Source organism: Synchiropus splendidus, chromosome 4, assembly GCF_027744825.2.
Source record: "Synchiropus splendidus isolate RoL2022-P1 chromosome 4, RoL_Sspl_1.0, whole genome shotgun sequence".
NCBI lineage: Eukaryota > Metazoa > Chordata > Actinopteri > Syngnathiformes > Callionymidae > Synchiropus > Synchiropus splendidus.
Genome location: NC_071337.1, coordinates 27,851,383 through 27,870,632, shown reverse-complemented (window position 1 = coordinate 27,870,632; position 19,250 = coordinate 27,851,383). Strand labels below are relative to the sequence as shown.

The 19,250-nt window shown below is 50.8% G+C and overlaps 3 protein-coding genes across 13 annotated transcripts; all 3 read right to left on the bottom strand.

The window, feature by feature from the left end:
* Positions 1-787: 787 nt before the first annotated feature.
* Positions 788-10,435, bottom strand: zgc:113263 (uncharacterized protein LOC503753 homolog). 7 transcript variants are annotated; one of them, XM_053863339.1, is made up of 22 exons: positions 9,793-10,435; positions 7,645-7,847; positions 7,352-7,456; positions 7,191-7,286; positions 6,433-6,543; positions 6,242-6,365; positions 5,869-6,163; positions 5,436-5,795; positions 5,165-5,343; positions 4,859-5,081; positions 4,665-4,791; positions 3,968-4,072; positions 3,736-3,893; positions 3,521-3,669; positions 3,053-3,299; positions 2,882-2,985; positions 2,461-2,710; positions 2,038-2,394; positions 1,728-1,843; positions 1,414-1,666; positions 1,231-1,340; positions 788-1,154 (listed from the first exon to the last, which is right to left on the bottom strand). In XM_053863339.1, exons 1-22 carry the CDS (start codon positions 9,812-9,814, stop codon positions 1,141-1,143), a joined length of 3,708 nt encoding a protein of 1,235 aa, XP_053719314.1. In that variant the 5' UTR covers positions 9,815-10,435; the 3' UTR covers positions 788-1,140. The 7 variants fall into 7 exon arrangements, with proteins under 7 accessions (XP_053719314.1, XP_053719316.1, XP_053719315.1 ...); XM_053863341.1 differs by having other exon boundaries at positions 10,006-10,435; XM_053863340.1 differs by lacking the exon at positions 9,793-10,435 and adding an exon at positions 9,476-9,749.
* Positions 10,436-11,221: 786 nt separating this feature from the next.
* LOC128757800 (ras association domain-containing protein 8-like) lies at positions 11,222-13,984 on the bottom strand. Of its 5 annotated transcripts, none has more exons than XM_053863344.1 (10): positions 13,842-13,984; positions 13,628-13,754; positions 13,014-13,184; positions 12,601-12,933; positions 12,379-12,527; positions 12,122-12,319; positions 11,999-12,055; positions 11,801-11,926; positions 11,625-11,727; positions 11,222-11,426 (listed from the first exon to the last, which is right to left on the bottom strand). In XM_053863344.1, the coding sequence occupies exons 3-10, from the start codon at positions 13,120-13,122 to the stop codon at positions 11,272-11,274; spliced, it is 1,230 nt and encodes a 409-aa protein (XP_053719319.1). In that variant the 5' UTR covers positions 13,123-13,184; positions 13,628-13,754; positions 13,842-13,984; the 3' UTR covers positions 11,222-11,271. The 5 variants fall into 5 exon arrangements, with proteins under 5 accessions (XP_053719319.1, XP_053719317.1, XP_053719318.1 ...); XM_053863346.1 differs by having other exon boundaries at positions 11,294-11,426; positions 11,999-12,052; positions 12,160-12,319; XM_053863342.1 differs by having other exon boundaries at positions 11,283-11,727.
* Positions 13,985-14,195: 211 nt separating this feature from the next.
* Positions 14,196-19,110, bottom strand: pkp2 (plakophilin 2). Its single transcript, XM_053863175.1, has 13 exons — positions 18,897-19,110; positions 17,481-17,536; positions 16,787-17,376; positions 16,591-16,723; positions 16,300-16,507; positions 16,051-16,228; positions 15,869-15,986; positions 15,648-15,806; positions 15,408-15,587; positions 15,136-15,289; positions 14,832-15,021; positions 14,522-14,609; positions 14,196-14,448 (listed from the first exon to the last, which is right to left on the bottom strand). The coding sequence occupies exons 1-13, from the start codon at positions 19,078-19,080 to the stop codon at positions 14,386-14,388; spliced, it is 2,301 nt and encodes a 766-aa protein (XP_053719150.1). The 5' UTR covers positions 19,081-19,110; the 3' UTR covers positions 14,196-14,385.
* Between the last annotated feature and the right edge of the window lie 140 nt (positions 19,111-19,250).

Genomic DNA, 19,250 nt, shown 5'->3' with positions numbered 1-19,250 from the left:
TTAAGTGGTGAAAGAAGAGAAATATTGAGCAATAAGCCTCCGCTGAGGATGTTGAGGAGAACAGAGAAGGCCAAAAGGAGCTGCACTGCCCTCAAAAGAAGAGTTCCAAGCGAGGAAGTGTGGTACTGAATGAGGAAGTACGTGAGGGCGGTGCAGCACATGCATGAGGTCTGTGAGACAGCGGCGTGCTGTGGGTGTGACAGAGGGATTTATCAGCTCTTCTTGGTAGGGTGATAAATAAACCAATGAAGGAAGGGTGTCTCCATGGACCAATAGGTTTGCTAGTAATGGTTATTTCTAGCGAGAATAAGGAAGAAGTGGAGGATAAGCGCCAGGAGACGAATAAAATAAAACACTGGCAGCTCACCTGGTTGGTCCAATAGGTCAGCCACGTCTGCAACATTGGGTACACCCTGGCAGGAGCTCAACCTCTCTGAAGACCTGAGGTTCAGGGTAGGTTTTGATTTGCATTCACGGCACTCTAATATGTGGATTGGCAATGGGCTGTGGGATCAGATCGGATGAGAGGTGGGAGCATCACACCTACGAGTCATTAACTCTCTGCATGTTTTTAGACTGTGGGAGAAAATCAGAGTTCCAAACACAGGTGTACACAGGGGTGTACAGAAGAGGTTCACCTCATGAGTCGCGTGTGAATCTTATCGCACCATTCCAAACTTCGTCTGCAGGTGGCGCTCTCTACCCAGCTGCTCTGCTAGCATTGAGCCAAATGTCTGCAGGCAGGGTGGCATCGGTTTGTCAGCGGACGGGGAGGCGACCGTCACTCTTGTGACCTGGTGATCTCATGGAGCATTTATTAAGCGTTACAAAAGAGTTGATCGTTCAAACAGAAATATTAAAAATAAAAACTCTGGAATAAATTAATTCTCAACCAAATATCAACATAACAAACCAGACCTGGTCTTGTCACCATTTGGACCAGGTCCAAACACTTAAGACAACTTTTAAATTAAGTTTTGAAAACATCCGCAAATGCCATCTCCGATTCTGGCGCGCTTCTCTTGGTTCTGTCCAGACACACACAAGTCGGTCATCTGGCCTGGTGCGGTGGCGGCGACATTAGAGCCAGTAGGCGTGGCCAGGACCCTGGTTCCACACATTAAAATCCACTCTGGATCTTCAAGACACGCAATCTGGGGGCAAAACACACATCTGTCAATCGTCATGAAAGGGCCAGGCTGCTTCACGCACACAGTCATGTGACCTCACCAACAGGCTCCTCCTGGTCGTCAGGGTCATCAGGCGACGTGTCCAGGCTCCCGTACTTGTCTCCAAAGATGTGGGAGAGCTGCTGGAAGAACTTGCACTCGTTCTCTCCTCTGCAGAAAAAAACATCACTGTTAGCTTTCATTTGCCAGCACCTCTACAGTCACGGTGGCTACAGACACCTACTTCCTGCCATCCAGGAAGTGCCTGAAGTTGGCGCGCAGCCTCTTGATACGCGTCTGGCACTGCTCGGGTGTCCTCGGGTAGCCGCGGCCCACCATGGCCTCGGAGATCAAGACGAAGACGTGCTTGTTTTTGGTGCAACTGCGCAGGCTCTCCTGCATGTCCTCGCTGCCCCAGATCTCCAGAAGCACCCGGGTCTCCGGGTCGCCCCAAGGGTGTTTGGTGGTGTCTGACGTCCACTGGACTTCAGCAGGCACTGGATAAGGACACAGTCAAGGTCAGAGCGTGTCCTTCACAAACAGCCGACGGTTGTTCACCTGCTTCACTCTCCTGCTCTGCGGGCACTTCGTCTGGTTCTTCTGCCACCGACTCGTCCACACTCAGGTCTCGACTGAAGATTTCTTCCATCTCCACAAAGAACTTGAACTCCTCCCTGTTGACAGAACACAATCGTAATCTGACTCACGCTCCATTACTCCGTGACTGCATGTTCACCCAGACTGTTCATGCTGATTCTGAACAGTCTAACTGAAAGTCTCATGAAACCTAACAATCACTAAACGAGAGTCCCCTTAAATCTCTTTGTTTTGCTCAGTTCTATCTATCTCTCCTCTGTGTGTCACCCACTTCTCGTGCAGGAATCCGTGTTTGAGGCGTTTGATCCGAGTGTAGCACTGGTCCGGCGTCCGGCTGTAGCCACTGTCGCTCATTCGGTCAGAGATGTAGTTGAAGACGTGACGGTTCTTCTGGCAGCCTCTCAGGGTCAGCTGGACGCCGTCATCCCCCCACACCTGCAGCAGCGTTCGCGTCTCCTGCTCAGACCACGGCGTTTTCTTGGCTGAATCAGGGGTCGGCTGGCTGGTCGACACCTTGTTTTCCTTCTCAGCAGGAAGACTCCACGAGGTAGAGACATCTTCAGCGGAAGATCCGTTCAAGACCGGATCCATCAGGTGGAAGTACTGGAACGCAGCCCGCGCACCGTTCCTGTGAAGGTTGGCAAGAAAACAGTCAGCAGCGGCACTGCGTGGCAAACGCAGCAGGCGAGCTCACCTCCGACTGTTGCAGTGCCGCCTGTACGTCTTCTTCAGCCTCTTTATTCGATTCTGGCACTGTTCTGCCGTCCTTGTGTAGCCTAAGGCAGCCATCTTGTCTGCAATGTCGGCATAAACGTGACCATTGCGGACACTCATCTTCAGGCTGAGCTGGACGTCATCAGCGGCCCACACCTGCACCAAAGTCATCGTCTCCACCTCCGTCCACGGCAGATTGGCCGGGTCAGCACAGACTGAAGACAGGGCACCTGTGTTACCGTGGCGCATAGGAATGAATGAACTGTGATAATAAGCTCTTGAAACGTTGACAAACTTTATGAAAACTGAATTTGAGGTTCAGGGTTGTGAACCGGGGCGATGAAGAGTGAAGAAACAGTTGTGAAAACGGACAACTGAACACGTGAGACTGGCTGTCCAACCTGGAATCTGCTCGAGTGCATCGTCTCCCTCCTCGTTCTCCACTCGAGGACCCAGAATCTTCTCCAGCAGGTCGTAGAAGCGGTAGTCCACCACCTTCCCGCTCCTGTGGTCCAGCATTGTCAGGTTAGACAAGAAATCAGCGCCTCCCGGAGAAACATTTCTGAGCATACAATTTCCTCTCGTAGCTGTTACGGTAGTTGTTCCGGAGAGCCTTCATCTTCCAGCGACATTGCTCTCCAGTTCTGGAGTAGCCGAGTTCCTTCATTCTCTCTGCGATGTTTGCGTGGACCAGCCTGTTAGCGACCGGCGCCGCAAACGCCTCCTGAATTTCGGGGTCACCCCAAACACTGATGAGCCCCAAGGTTTCCTCGTCAGTCCATGAGTTCTGAGGTGTCTTTTCCGCCGACACGGCTGATTCTGTTGCGATGGCAACACACAAGCTCTGTAACTATGGTGACCACGCTGACCCACAGCACAGCCTGCACTCACCACTATGACAGTCACCATGGAAACTAATCATCCACAGGGGCCATAACATTGTCTACAGTAACCATGGTTACCTCATACAATGAGCATGTGACTGGTAACCATGGCAACAGAGTGGAGGTGGCTCATCAAGACATGGGAAGCAATTTCACCTGCCGCGTTGGAATCTTCCTCGTCGGCAGACTCTTCAGAGATCTCAATGGAGTCCGTCACAGCAGAGGAGGCAGCGGCGGACGTAGACGGTTGTTTGTCCAGAATCTGCTCCATCAGTTCGTAGAAGCGGAAGTCTATCTTCCCGTTACTGTCAGATCAGCAGGCACAGTGGCGTTAGAGGGAGCACTGAAGAGGAGAGTGGTACCTTCCGCACCTGGGACTGTCCCGGCACTGCCAGTATGTGGACTTAAGGCGCTTCACACGGGTCTGACACTGTTCCGCGGTGCGACTGAATCCGCTCTCCGCCAGCTTGTCTGCAATCTCAGTGAAGAGCAAGACATTGCTCGACGTTCGACCCGAGCTCTGCTTTTCCTGGAGAAAACAACAAACTCTGATGTCACTTTCTTTTGTCTTTGTCTGAGGCACAGCGTCCAAGTGGTAGTCACCTGTGCATCACCCCAGACCTCCAAGAGGATCACCGTCTCCCTGTCTGACCACGGAACCTTCCTGCGCTCATCCTGGGCACTGCTGGAGGCACCTGATGAGGGACCAGGAATCACAGACAGAACCAAGTCAAATAACACACAACAACATATGCACAGACCCAACAAACAACATAATAGCTGCACACACACCTGTTTAAGACACACAGCAACCCACATTTCTAAAACACACAGACGCACATAGATATGACACAAAACAGATAAGAAACAGATTGAATCACACACACAGATAAAACACAACGGTGTGAGCAGCACACACAAAAAGGAAACACACGTTACACAATGGTGTTCAAAAGACCAGCTTGCTTCACATCATCAAGCGTATTTAAGCACCAGTCAGAGAAAGCACAAACATTGTCCTGAACATTGTCTTGCCGCACAAAATAGCAATCTCCTGCAGGATTTTTGGCAGACAGCAGGATTAATGAATCCATTTATCATAGCAAGTCCTCCAGGTCCTGAAGCAACCCCAGACCATCACAGACACGAAATACACCACAGTACACACACATACATACGAAACACGCGACAGAAGACAAAATAAAGTCAAATTACACACACCCCAGAACACCACATGAACAGAAACACACACAACAAACTTGTGAGCACAAGCAGTAGGTGGGCGTCCAGGCCGGGTACCTGGTTCTGGCTGGGAGTCTTCGGGTTCTGGGTCATCACTCAGGGACGGATCTGGCTCGAAGTCTTTGACCAGAACTCGACCCAGCTGGTTGTAGAATCTGCAGTGGACCTGTCGGCGCCCTCTGATGCTGGGAGAGAGCAGAGGTAGGCAGTCAGAAGGCCGACTCAGCGACACCTCCCTTCTATTACACCTACTTGTTCTCATAGCACTGACGGAACTTTGACCTGAGCCGTTTCAGGCGGGTCTGGCATTGTTCTGGGGTTCTAGAAAACCCTTGGGAGGCCATTTTGCTGGAGATGATGGCAAAGATGTTGCCAGTGCGCGGTGCTCCACTCCTCTTATTCATCCGGTCGTCTCCCCATGTGTTGATCAGGGTGAGGGTCTCCAGGTCGGTCCAGGGAACACGAACACCTGAAACTGCAAAAACACAGAGGACAGCCTGAGCCAGCGAGCTTAGCAAGTCCTTCAGCAGTTGAGGAAAAATTGTCTTGTCGTCTTACCTGTCTCTAGGGCGGTCGCTTGTCCCACAAACTGCAGCTCCTCATCGGCATCACGAGACTCTTCCTCCTCCACAATCTCGTCGACGTCGTAAGAGACCTCAAGATGGTCAGGCGGCCGTGAGGACCCCAGAACTCGCTGCAGCTGCTCGTAGAATTTGTATTCATTCCCAGAGTTCCCTCTGATTTCGATCAACACAAGGACAGCTTGTATTGGTGGACACACAGAGGAACTGGATACACAGAAAGTGTCCAGAAAGGAAGTGGGACCCACCTGACATTCCTACGAAAACACTTCTTCAGCCTCTTAATCCGGGTCTGGCACTGTTCGGTGGACCTTGCGTAACCATGCTCGGCCATCTTCTGGGCGATCTGCGCGAAGATGTGTCGGTTCTTGAGGCAGCGCTTCAGAGCCCGTTGGGTCGAGTCTTGGCCCCAGATGTCCAGCAGGGTCATCGTCTCCTCGTCCGACCACGGAACCTTGGAGTCGATCTGGGCCAGGCCAGAATCTTCCTGAGAGTCGTCAGTGGCTGTGCGGAGGAGGCTGTGAGGAGCTGGGCCCTCCGCAGTGTAGTCACCCCAGATGGAGATGAGAGGAGAAACGGCAGAGTACTGCTCATCCAAGTGAGACTTCCTGCCAAAGACAAAGGGATTATGGATACATCCCTCAACTCCAGGTCGCCCTGAGGTCACCTGCTGGATCTTACATGAGTTTAGGGGGGAGGTCCTCCCCTTGGCTCAGCTTCCTCTTCCTCTGGACCCACCCTCGGATGATGCAGCTCTCGTCATCACTGTCTGGCACTGCGCTGCCCAGTGTCAGGTCAATAGTTTCATCGGCCTTCAGACTGCCAGGACGGAGGCGGCTGCTCTCTGAGATAATAATGTGGTCTGGGGGGTCTTTGTGGGCAGAGATGGGAGGGGCAGAGGTCCCAGCTCGTCGGGCAGCAGGTGAAAGAGACATGGAGGTGAGAATGCAGTTGTCCATAGGCAGCAGACGAGGATCTGAAGACAAAGACCAGAACCGGTGGTGATGAGCTGCCCGACACTCATCTTGTATTTGTTGGTGTGTGTATACGGTACCTTTCTCCTGGAAGTGTCCCAGCTGTCGGTGGTGCTGGAGGACTGCCTTCATGTCCTCTGGAGGGAAGAAGGACGTGAGACAGTCATCCAGAAAGGCTGGAGCGTCACCCAGCAGGGCGGCCAGCTGCGAACAGACAGGTGTTAGTAGTTTCCTATGGCCAGGGCATACAGAGGTCAAATGGACATGTTACCTGAGTGAAGTCAGGGAGAGGCAACAGCTCGTCCAGTCGGGAGATGAACTCCCACATCAGCATTTCCAGAGCAGCATCAAACTTGGACCCAAAGTACATCGGGAACACTTCCTGTTGTAGACAACGTGACGGTTACGTCAGTGAGTCGAGCATTAGTACATAAATGATACAGACACAACTTTTCCCACAGACCTCTTGGTGCAAATGAGCTGCTGATGGGACTGAATTGGCGGGTTCGTGCTCCACCTTGTGCTCACGTCACGTCAGTATGTGTGCCACGTGTGTCAACTGTATTTAGTGACATTGTGACTAAATGTTGTCAGCAAAAAGAAAAAACAATGCGCCATGTAATGTGGTTACTAAGCAAATGATCACTAATCAAAATGTAATAAGTTAATTATATTTTGAACACTGTTGTATTTGGGCAAAAAGATGAAACCTGTGATTCATCATAATTGTGGCTGTGTGTGAGTAATATACAGTACATAGTGCTCAGGTGCAAGGATACTCATATCTTAATATAGTTGATGTGCCTATGTTAATTTGCATACCACGGTAAATACAAAAAAATAAATTGTATGTCCCTGGAGTATTATCATCATTTCTCCCTGATCAAAACTGACTGAAATATTAGGGAGTTTCTGTCACCTAAAACTAGACATAAACTATCACAAGTAGACCTGACTGAGATGTGACTAAAACTAATAATTATTTTGGCTGCCAACAACAACAGTCAGCAACAGACGCAGCAGTCTGACCTCAAAGAAGAACTTCTTCTCTGCTGGGTCGTCCAGTATTGAGTGGACCAGCTCCACAAAGTTGACCTCCGACTCCTCCACCTGGTCCACGGTCAACTGACACGACAGATGTTGAGAGGATTGCTCCAGAACATATGTATATGTGATTTTGTGAGTCTCACCTGGTGGTCTTTGGTGCCACTCGCAGGAGCTTTCATCCGATCAAGGTGGGGTTGGATGACCTCAAAGTCCACCGGATCATCACCTCGACACATCTCCAGAACCAGCTGTGGTGCAGAAACATAAACAAATGGTGGATGCCATACAGGATGCCTACCATGACATTCAGGTTGAAGACATGAAGGATGGAAAACATCTGAGCTTTCAATGTGTGTGGGGGACGAACAAAGTGGATGTTAGTGTTTGTTGTACATGCATTAATAGTGGGGTTAAGGTGCACATGCATGTAACTGACCCTGGCTCGCAGGCCCAGGATCAGCTGACTCCTCTGGCTGTAGTTCATCAGTTCTGGTACCAGTTCCGTTGTCATGGAAACAAACTCTTCCAGAACCCCAAAGCGGTCCACCAATCCACCCTGGACAGTGTGCCACATGGCGGCCGACAGCAGCTGGACAGGTGTGGCCAGGAGGCGGAGGTAGTGGACGGGGAGGTCATGGGCTGGAGGACACACACACAAACACACGCGGTCAATTAGTGGACTCAATTGTTTGTTCAACCAAACTGCTGCCGTCACGTGACTGTGTGTGAACGTCGCTGCAAGAGAAGCGCAAAACAGGGGTTGAGCACACAAAACGCATAAAAGTGGTGACAAAGGAGGAGAAAGTCACGCGAAAACAGACACTGGTCTCTCTGTCGTTAAGTCCTGAAGCACCTGGAGGACACGGCACGTTCTGACCGACCACAGAATGAAGGCATTTTAACAGCCATCGATCATTATCACAATCAACATCATCTTCTTGCACAATAAACTGAAATCGTTTGATGATCATCCATCCATTGACACCCGGTACACACAAACGCGCATACGCGCACACACACTCGCACACACAGATCTGGAGGTGAAGCTTCATCACTCTCCTCCTGCTCCTCCTCTTCCTCCAGGAAGCCGATGGAGGAAAATAAAAGCCATCGGACCTGGAACCGGATCGGAACCACAGATGCGTTCTGGGTAATATCGCCGGGACCGTGATCTATGATCGATCGCACCTCGACTGCTGCCACGTCCGGGCGCGCCGTTCACTTCCATTTGGCGTCCGACTGCGGGAAAACCGGATCTGGACCACGATTGACTCGATCCCGGGTCTCAATGATCGATAAGCAGAACCCGTCCGCTGGTCCGAGTCCCGACGGGTCTGGTCGTCGTTGCCCAGGACAGGAGGAGGCAGAACAAAGGTTTCTGGTCTCATCCGCCTCAGTCCAGATCACGTCAAGCCCCCGTTCCTGGTTGGCTGACGAGGACCGGATCAAGAGCCTGCAGTTTAGGGGTCTCTCCACTGGGCGCGCTGTTTCACACCCAACAAATCAGCTCAATGGATTCCGTATGAGAACCAGAAGTCACAAACGACTCGAGCAGACTATCTGATGTCGGTGGTGTGCGTCAGTGGATGACCAGACCAGGTGGGAACACCAGACCTTGAGTCTGGAATACTAGCAACTCACGGTTGCTAGTGAGACTGACCCGCTACAAGATGTGACACCCGAGTCAGTCTGAAGGGGACAGAACAGGATCTGTGGTGGAGACTGATCTACAAGTCGTGACATGAGCCAACATGACAAGAGAGATGACATCACAGTGGTCCAGATGGAGCACTTTCAGACTGGGTCGGAATGAGACTTCTCTGCTGGGGCTCAGAGCGCTATGTGGCACCATGATGTCAGGTAAAGCGTTCCTCTCCTCACAACCCGCAACACGACTCTGGAATGTTTGTCATCCAGGTTCGAGACCTCGGCACATTGCTCACCACCATGACAGAGCTGGGCCAGTCGACAAATGCCGGACAGCCGATGAGCTAGAAGCACAAAGGAACAGGAGCCTCTCATGTACAAAGGAACTATCAGTGTCCTTCTTTTGAGAGCTTTGGGGGATCTGACCAGGTCCACGTCAACATGAGTATCCCTCAGATGGAGAATTCTCTAAAGTCAATCAGTGGCTGTGACAGGACACGACTCCACCAGTCAGAAAAGAGCAGACATGTCACCGCACACAAATCATGACAACCTTTCTGAACATCAGTTGACATCAGCAGACAAAACAGAACACCACAAGCATCAAAGTCGGACCTCACCGGGAGGATCTGTTTGAATGATTAGAATGTCGTCAGGTGTTTAGACTTCCTGCAAAAGTAAAAGTTATCTCTCCTCTGGGCTTCACTGAACTGGACTCTCCCTAACAACGGCAACAACACTGGCTCACACACGCTCATGTTTGGGTTTATCACTACAGTAGTCAACACCTCAGAGCACCCGAATCAACACGTGATCTAACAGGCGATCTATCAGTGCTTGACACACAAGCCAAACACAGTCTCTTGTGAGGCTTGTTTTACAGAAGCGAGTCTGGTCTCTCCAGCTCTCACGAATAAACAGTGGATGTTGAACTTACGAGCAGACTCTTCTCCGGCCATTTTCGCTGGTGCGACGCTCGAACACTTATTTTGAAACTGCCGGAAGCGCAGAATGGTCAATGTTTTTCTTTTAATAGTTCGCTCCGGCGCCGTGCTTCTGTGAAACAACACCTCGTTCGGTAGTGGAACGGCGACAAACAAACGTGTTGGAGCGCTGCGATAGTGCAGCTGCGTTAGCAGTGCTAGCTCACCCAAAACCGGAAGTTCCTTTGAAGTGTGACAAATATATTCTACATCGACCCTGGGGGTTCGGTGTTAACATTCACTCACACACTCGGGCTCGTGTGTGTGTTCATATAAAAATAAACAACATGGTGAGCCGTGGTGTCGCGAACTGCGCTGCTCAGCTAACGTGGCTAAGATAACGGAAGACGGGGCTCAACAAGGTTCCGGGATCTTTGGTTCCGAGGCTGGTTCTCGACCGTGATTGAGCCCCGTCCGGTTCCTCTGTGATCTGACTCGACCTTTGTTGGACCTCGTGACTCGCCCACCAGAGCTGACAAGTCAGAAGAAGCTATGTTGTTGTTATTGCTTATTAACCGAGACGTCGCAATGAAATAGCAACGTCAGAAATAGTGACTAAGTCGACTAAGTTAGGGAGGAGAGACACATAATCTAGAGGAGGCAGGTGATCGCTGGACGAAGACTGGCAGAGATAGAAGTTGAAGAAAAAGGGGCGGACTGGCATATCATAAGAGAGATGACCAGGATACGTGTCGCAGAGCACTCGAGAGGTTTTCCTGAATCGAGACGCCACCTCACAGGAAACAGTAGGGGGCGCCATAGAGACCGTGGGGTCACTGGCAGGGATTTTGGGGGTGCCATTGATAGGATGTAAAATCATAGATCGACAGGGAAAGCTTAAAATACTGAAGTCCACATCGAGTCAAGGTGGTCAGGTGACTGGATAGTGAATTGAAGGATATCTAATTTAATCCATTTATAGTCGACTCTGTTCATTTGAGATACTCAGGGAGCTGGTCAACACACGGGTTCACGAACAACATTACAAATGGTGATTCTGATGCTCTTCAAAACCTCAGATGCATCTGAACGCATTATCAGTGGTCAACAGAGCAAGTTTCAGAGAGCGTGCATTTAGTCTGTGGGACCAAGTCGGATGGTGGTTTCTTCTTCATACAAACATGTTTACCAGAAGATCTCCTTAGTGTTTCATCGTTGAGACACACGTTTGTGTTTGACTTCCGGCCAAAAGTTTTCTCTGCATGTCCATACATTGCTTGATTGTTTTGATATATTCTTTTTACATTGTTTGCACCAAGGGAGTAGCGCTCAAATCTCGTTGTACACTGTAGAAGGACAATAAAGGCTCTTCTATTCTATTCTATACCAACACCGTCAACTTTTCGGTGACTCATTGGCTAGCCAGGTGTTCAAGAACATGTCGATGGGTGAATAAAAACAAGCGTTTGAAGTGGTTTTATTGGAAATGCAACTCAAGTTAGTAAAATAAAGTTTCTGCTTTTGAAACTAGAACAAGGCCATAGGACACACATGAGTGTGAAGACATACACAACAGTCAGTGATTGACGAGGCAGCTCTCCTGGTCGTGCGTGTCCCGGATTGATGACCCGACCCAGTCCTCCAGCTTCTGTGACACACATACATCAGCTGCACCTTCACACATAGACCCCTGCAGGGTGGCGAGGTGATGAGGTGCTGCACTTCAGGACTGAGGGGTCAGTGAGTACGGGTCGAGACATGCTCATTCGATCCAGAGAACCGGAGTCCACCTCTGGACCAGAACCACAGCATAGGTTCCTGGATTTGACTGTGTGTGTGTCCTCACCTGCCACTACCACAGCAACTCTTGTATCAGTTTTCTGAATAAACTGTCGCAGATTTACTCGTCGAAGTTCTTTTGTCAACAACTCGAGTTCCTGCTCCTTCTCCTGGAGACACACACACGGTCTGTTATTGTTTGGTGCAAATCAGGTGATCTATTTGGATCCCTGGGGTTCTGACCTGTAGCAAACAGCTGGTCTGGCACAGCTGATCCTCCAATGACCTCAAGCTGACCTCCAGGTGAGCTGCATGCTGATTCTGGATCTCCAGCTCCGCCCACACACTGTCTGGTCTTGGAGCCACTTCCTACAGAGTACACAGAGTGGTAGAACATCAGATGAAGAACCTCTGCGTTCCGGATATTGTGGTGCTTCTCACCTCCTCCGAGACTGTCTGGCCTGGCCCGTTCTCCTGCTGCACTTCCTCCTCCATCTTCTGAGACCAACAGAACAAGTCAGCATGAAAACAGCTTGAAGCAAACAGCTTAGATTCTAGACTCACTTGGATGTAAACGAGATGTTCAGAGAGTTTCTGCTCACAGTCCAATAGTTGATGTTGGAGCTGCTCTAGTTGCAGCCTGAGCAGCTGCTCGCTCTCCAGCTCCATCTGAAACTCGTCCTGCCAGAACTCTTCCTCCTCGATCTCAGTGTTGTTCTTCCTCACTTGCTGCTCCAGCATCAGAACCTCCAGGGCTCTGTCCTGGGTAAGAAAAAAGGGGTTTTGGTAGTGATCCAAATGAAATGTATGAATCCACACACCTCATCTAGCACCGTCTCAAAGCCCAGCAGCAGGTTTTCTAGAACCTGGAGCTTGTCTTTCTGCAGCTGCACCAGGCGCCCCAGATCACAGGCCGAACCTTCACATTCAGTTCTTCTTCCACCAATGTCTCTGCATGGCTGCTGAGAACCTGACGGTGAAATGAGTGACAGGGGTGAGGATGTATCTCCACCTGATCGACAGGTATCAATGGTCATCAGTACCATCAGTGGTTTTACGTTTCCCAAAGATCTCACGCAGACTCCGAGCTCGTCCTGCAAGCGACTTGCGTTTCGGTTCACAGCGTTTGAGCGCGCACTCTGCCGCAGGTCGGAGCTTGGCAAGGGGCGGTAGACTCTGGCGGGACAGTACTCGTGCCGACAAGAGGCCGGACACTTGCCTTTCACTGGCCGACGGTCCTGAACGATGGAGGATGAGCTGGACATCACCGGCAAACTGCCCCCATTTGTTGAGGGACACCACAGGGCTCTCGCTTGGCGCAATATGGCGCTCTGTCTCCCGCCACTTCTCAATCAGGGTGTATCGGCCAGTGCGACCTGCAACACAGACATGATGCTTAGCGGGTGGAAGACAGACTCGAGTGATAAAATGGAGTGATATTGGGAAGCTTGCTCACCGATGGCCTGTGCAAGAGCAATGACTACTTCCTGGCATGTGGTGAACTCAGTCACACCACAGACAACTCGCTGGACTCCGTCCACCCACACTTTCAGATCCATCCTCATCCAGACGTCGTCACTCCTTCCCTCCACATACAGTCCAGGCGCGCTCTTACCAAGTCAAGGTGCTGAGAAGGAACAACATTTCTTTCTGAAGCCACTTGGGGGCGCTTTATGATAACGCCATGAGAGAACGATCCAGAGTTTCAGCCGACTGAGAGCGCTGGTGGTGCAGTGATGTCACTCTGCTGCTCCACTGCAGGACTGGAAAGAGCTGAGCCAAGCATCACGCGCGCGCACCAACTTTAATGGTGTGTGTCGCTGTTCGGTTCCTAGCAGACTTTATTGTGACAGTCTGTCGTCAGTGAACATGAACTGGGCTCTGACACGTGAGTTGTCTGCAGCGTGTGTGCAGGATGACTGGGTGCAAACAATGCGTTTCCATGGCGACACAACCCCATCTTTGTTTCCCCTCTATCGCACCCGCAACACGCATAGTTAGGAAATGAAAAACTTTGGATGTCACGTGCAGAAATGAGGCACGTGACGCCAGCAAACGTAAACCAACTACCTGCAACTTCAGCGTTGGGATTCGAACCAGCAGCCACTTGTGTGTGAAACACTCGAGACTAATCTGAGGATTGACGCGGCGATCGCCGTCCGGCTAGTGGTCCTCGACTGCAGGTTCCGCTGGGTCCCTACGGTGCACCATAGTAGCCGTTACATGCGCACATAGGGATAAAAAGTTTCTTTCGCTGCCTGGTTCGGAGCCAGGAGCCACTCACCAGCTCAGTCAGAGCTGCTTCCTCCCGTCCCGAGTGTTCTGGTTCCTGAGCCGCTGCAGGTTCTGGACGGTTCACTGCTTCCTCACGTCAGACAGTAAATCACGCTGTACACAATCGGGCTGCCGCAAAGCATCATGGACCAGTTTAAAGGAGCGATTCTTGGAACCGCTGTGACGTCAGTCTACGACTTTGTGATATAATAACGACATTGTTCACGTGATCTGAACTTGGAGCTACATTTTGAGGGAGCTTGAGAGAGCTGGTCTCTTGACGCCTGTGTGACCACATTACCGCACTCCGAGTGACATCTAGAGGTCGACCGAGACAAATGACGAAGGTCTTTCAGAGGTTCACAATAATAACGTTTATTACAAACATCCTTTCGTGTGATGAGGGCCAAGAAGTGACTGCTGTGTTGAGAGTAAGAAACAGAGAGAAGGAGAGACAGAGGGTGTGTGTGTGTGTATGAACATGTGTTTGAGGGAGGCACTAAAACCAGGTGGACCAGAAGGATGTGTGACAGTCTTGTTCCAGACCCTTGGTCTTAGCTGGACTGAATGGCCTTCGTGGTTCTGGCATTGATGAAGTCAGACTTCCTGAAGCCGATCTGTGGATCAGAAACGACCACTCAGAGGACATTGCAACCGGATGAGAGTGCGTGTTTGTGTACCCATACTCACCTTCTTGTACAATCCATGTAGGTCGGTGTGTTTCCACAAAGAGTGCAACAGAAGACTTGCGGACTGCGCTGCCCGACTCGGTCCAGAACTGAAACCCAGATATATCAAACATCACAAGGACATTTAGAACACAGACTGCAGGAGGTCCAACCTCATTCAACAGGGTGGAGCTCGGTGGCATGGACCACATCGCAACTAAATCACCAGAGTAAAACAACAAAGACATACGGCCAGCGCCATGAACTCAGAGCGCTTTGACAAACTCACGATCGACCTATGCAGGGTTAGCTATCCAGGAACGCCTGCTCACCTGCTCTCAAAGTAGCTGATGTGGCTGATCTTGGGCAGCGCCCCCTGGCTGACAATGGATCTGGAGTGCTGCATGTCGTGACTCAGGCTGACAAGAATGCTACACAAGGCCGACGTCACTTCCGACGAGGGCTCGCTCCCGGCATCTTCACCAGGAAGCATCTCGATCAGCTCAGCTAACAAATGTTTCACTTCAAACACAAAACAGGAAGTGTGAGTCAGAAAAACAGTTACCGACTAAAGAATCACAGGATAGGAATCTTGTACGATTGTTCTCAGCACGGTGTTTTGTCACAGAAACATACCAATGTCGGTGTGCAGTTCGCGGTAGCGGGAGAGATTTTTAATCAGGGAAATGGTCGTCTTCCTCAAGATGTCTTCGCTGCCCGCAAGCATCTTCTTCACATGCTGGAGGCCATTTTCCCGCCGCACAATGGCTGTGGCAATGGCTTTGGTCATCTGTAAACACAACCAAAGATCCAGTCAGAGCATCTCTGCAGATGGTCATGATGTTCAGCGGGCAATAAGTTGGAAGAGGTTTGGTAGTTTGAGTGACAACAGCTCTGGCAGGACTCACCGGTCCAGTTCCTGCAGTGAGGTTCTGCAGTGCCCCCACAGCTCCCTCTTGTGTGCTAGGACGGAAGCTGCGTGCCATGATGGACAGGTACATGCGAATGGTGATGGCACTCCACAGCCACTCCACACCACGAGGGTTTGCCTTCTCCTCCAACAGGGAGCGCTGTTGCTCCGAAGGCAACTGTGCGGATGCAGACAAACTGTCGACTCATGGATGAACTTCACTAGACAGCCTATTTACCTTCTCCTCCTTGTGGCCGCGATGTGAAAAACATCCAACCGGCTTTGTGTGGGTCACTTTCGGTTCTGTCACTTGGAACTGTGCAGCATACCTTCGAGGGAGCTCTGCCTCCATTTGGTAGGACAAGTTGTGAAGAACAGAGACGCAGTTCTCTGTGGCCTGGAGACCAGAAGGAGCCGTTACGCAAAGGTCCTGACATTACCAGTTGCCGCATCACTCACCTGGTCCTCAGTGTTGTAGTCAGCGACAGTCTTCCTGACATAGTAAACCAGTGAGTCCACCAGATTCTCACACTCTCGCATACGACGCCGTCCATCTGGTCCGCAACCGCTCAGATTCCTAGATCCAAGCCCATGACACCTGAGTCCCAAGGAGGTGGGGTGTCACAACAGATGACACTCACCTGAGGCAGAAGGTGGCGCCATGGAACACCTGGTCATCAGCCAGAAGTTCGTCTTTAGGGTTTTCGCCTTCTGAGACTCCAGAACACGGTACCAGAACCATCTTAGTGAGTACAGGGAGGAGCAGCCGAGACAAGGCCTCCTTTAGAAGGTCATGAGAGGAGAGATTCCAGAGGAGGCCTGAGGTGGAGAACGGCAGTGATGAAGAGGAGAAGCACAAGAAGCAACAACACATTGTGGAGTAGGAGTACCACTGAGGTGTCGTCGGACTTCTTGGTCCCTGCTCTCCTTCAGAACTCTCACAATTGTCGCCAGGCCTTCGCTGTCCTTGACTTCCATTTTGTTATCGTTGTTCTGATAAACCACATTACGCAATGCGGCCGCAGACGCTCGCTGCACCTCCTCGCTGTCGCTGGAGAGCAGGAGCAGGAGCTTCCTGATGCCGCCTCGGTAGGAGACCTGTGGATGACATCATCACTCACATGGCAAGGGCCCATCACCTGGTGGCAGTGCTGACCAGCCGCGTGAGACAGACAGCTCACCGTCTGTTTGGCGCGGTCACTATGCAAACAGGCCTTCTGGATGTGTGTTGCTGCAGAGACCAAGGAGTCTGAGTCGTCACCGTCCAGCATCTTCACAGCTCGTTCAACTGTCATGGTTGATCGCCCTGAAGTACTGATCCAGAGTAACAACTGAGCATCGACCAGTCAATATCAATATGTACTGTGGCGCACTCACCCACTGGAGATGTTCCGGTTCTGAAGCGTTTGGTGCTGGAGCCGGGAACCCTTCGCTGAGGAGGATTCGGACTTGATGATGTTGAGTCGAGGCTCCTCCCAATTCACCTGGGGTGAAACATGATCACGCTGGTGAGAAAACACGCTTCTCTGTCTGTTGGTCGTCCCCTGGAGCCGGGTCCGGACCAGCGGGAGGTAAGATTGTAATTTGTCCTGGTCCACCGCGGGGTGAAATGGGGGCTGATCCTGGACCACTGGGGGGTACGTCTGGAACCCGTTGTGGACCACAGAGGGGTGGGACATAAATCGGTCCTGGCTCACTCTAACGGCCCTTGGCCGCAGTCCCCTGGAGGCAGAGGAGGAGGTGTGCAGCCTGGTGTTCTGTGGTCCCTCAGAAAAAGCGTAGCGCCACAGGGAGGCTGGGGAGTGGTGGGACAGAGCGGCACTGGGTGATGCTGGACCTGTCAGGGTGAAGGTGCTGAAGTGAAAGCGGGTCGGTTCTGGACTTGGAGGAGGAGAAACCTCGATCCTTCTGGACGGACGACGGAGCGTCGCTGGCCCTGATAATGAGCGCTGGAGCGGCGGTAAAACCTGAGTGTGGAGGGAAGTCCCGAAAGCGAGAAGAATTGTTAACAAGCAGATTTCTAAGTCATGAGAGAAGAAGCAGAGAACAAGACAAACAAGGGGTTTCTGACCTTTGAGCCCAGGTTTTCTGACTCGTGGAAGCTCTTCACGTTAGAGGGAACTGACACTGCACACACACACACACACACACACACACACACACCTGTGTTCATAAGACAATTTCACTAAAGCCTTCGATAATCCAACAACTAGTACATTACGTTACTTTCACTGCAACCATTGTTTATCCGCAATGTGGGACAAATAGAGGACATCTCACAGGGCCAGCAGCGGGAGTGTTGACGTGAGCGCATTCACCTCTATCAAAGCAGTGCTGTAGTCAAGAACGGGTGAAGACCAGAGCATACAGAGACATAGACCAAATAATAGAGAAGCATAAGTCTGTCATACAGACACAGTTTTATTGCTTACTGTGAACGAAACATTAGTACATTTATTCCAAAATAAATCAACAACTGAAGTGTTTCCAATGGAACAATGGTTTGTTCGGTACTCAGCTTGGTCTAGGTCTTGGTCTCTGCATGACCTGGTCTCATCACTACTTCACACACACGTTGTTGTCCTGAGTCTGATACGTGGTTGTCCGAGATGTTTGTTTCAGGATTTAAAAGCGGGACGATGATTTAAGGAGTGAAAACAACTGTGCGTAAGAACAGCTAATCTTGCTCCATTGACAACGGTGCTGAAGAAATCACACACAAACAGAGCAAACGCAGATTCAAGCTGGTGTCTCCTCTTCAGGAATTTGATGAAAAATGACAAGTATCATAACTTACACCATCACCTGGGGATGATCACTGACTTGGAAGTGAATTGGTGGTGCCGCCATGGACAAGCAATTTCATGAGGTTTGAATAAGAAAAGAGTCTCCATTGTGAGAAGGAAATGAAACGCAAACGTGTTAAATAATAGTTTTAAGTTCTTCTATGGATGCTGCGTTTGTCAGTGTGGTAAAATGCCGTGGCGGTTCCGAGTCGTCTGGTTCCAGCGACTCGGTGTAAAGGTCCCTTAAGACAGATTGGCGCGAGGTTCACACCTCAAGCTGGAATCGAACCAACGACCTTCTTGCTACAAGGCTGCAGACGTGAGCTGGTCATTTCATGTACATGCACACACATTATTAGCCGCGTGCTTTGTTTACTGCGACAAAATAAAGTTTCTTTCTCTTTGTTTGAATACGTTCCTCTTTCTTTTAATACTAAGCAAAAGACTTCGTACTTGCATCCACACCTTTAGAACAAATATTCAGAGGAATATGTTGTTCATGGTGGGTGAAAGAATGAACTGCCTGTGTCGTATATCATTCCTAATGTGAACTCCATAGCAGTGGTTTGAATGAAAACACCACGTGACTGATCGGAACCTGAGCTGTGGCCCGGGGAGCATTTGGTGCGATCAGACCGAGGACATCAGGGTAAGTCTTTCCGGCCCAGACGGTCGTGGTGCCGGTGGTTCTTGAGTCTTACCGTGAGTCCTCCTCGCCCTCCTCCTCAGGCTCAGTTGGACCTGCTGTTGTACTCGATGACTGCGGTCCGGCTCGTGGAGGCGGGGCGACAGTCCCAGGTTTGGTTCTGCAGGCAGAGCCAGGGTCGTGTCGTCCAAAAGGCATGGGTCCAAAACTGAGAACGCAGACTTAAAAAAGAGCTCCATTCCGAAAGGAAACCTCTGGAAATTGACGAAGTAGAGTCAGTTTCCTGGATCCAAACAGGTGGGCCAGGGGCGGGACCACAAGTGTCAGGTTTCCTCCCTCTTCGGGTTGCGTGACTGAAGAGAAAGCGATCGATGACTGAAGCAGCAGCGGAGTTCGTTGATCGTCAGAA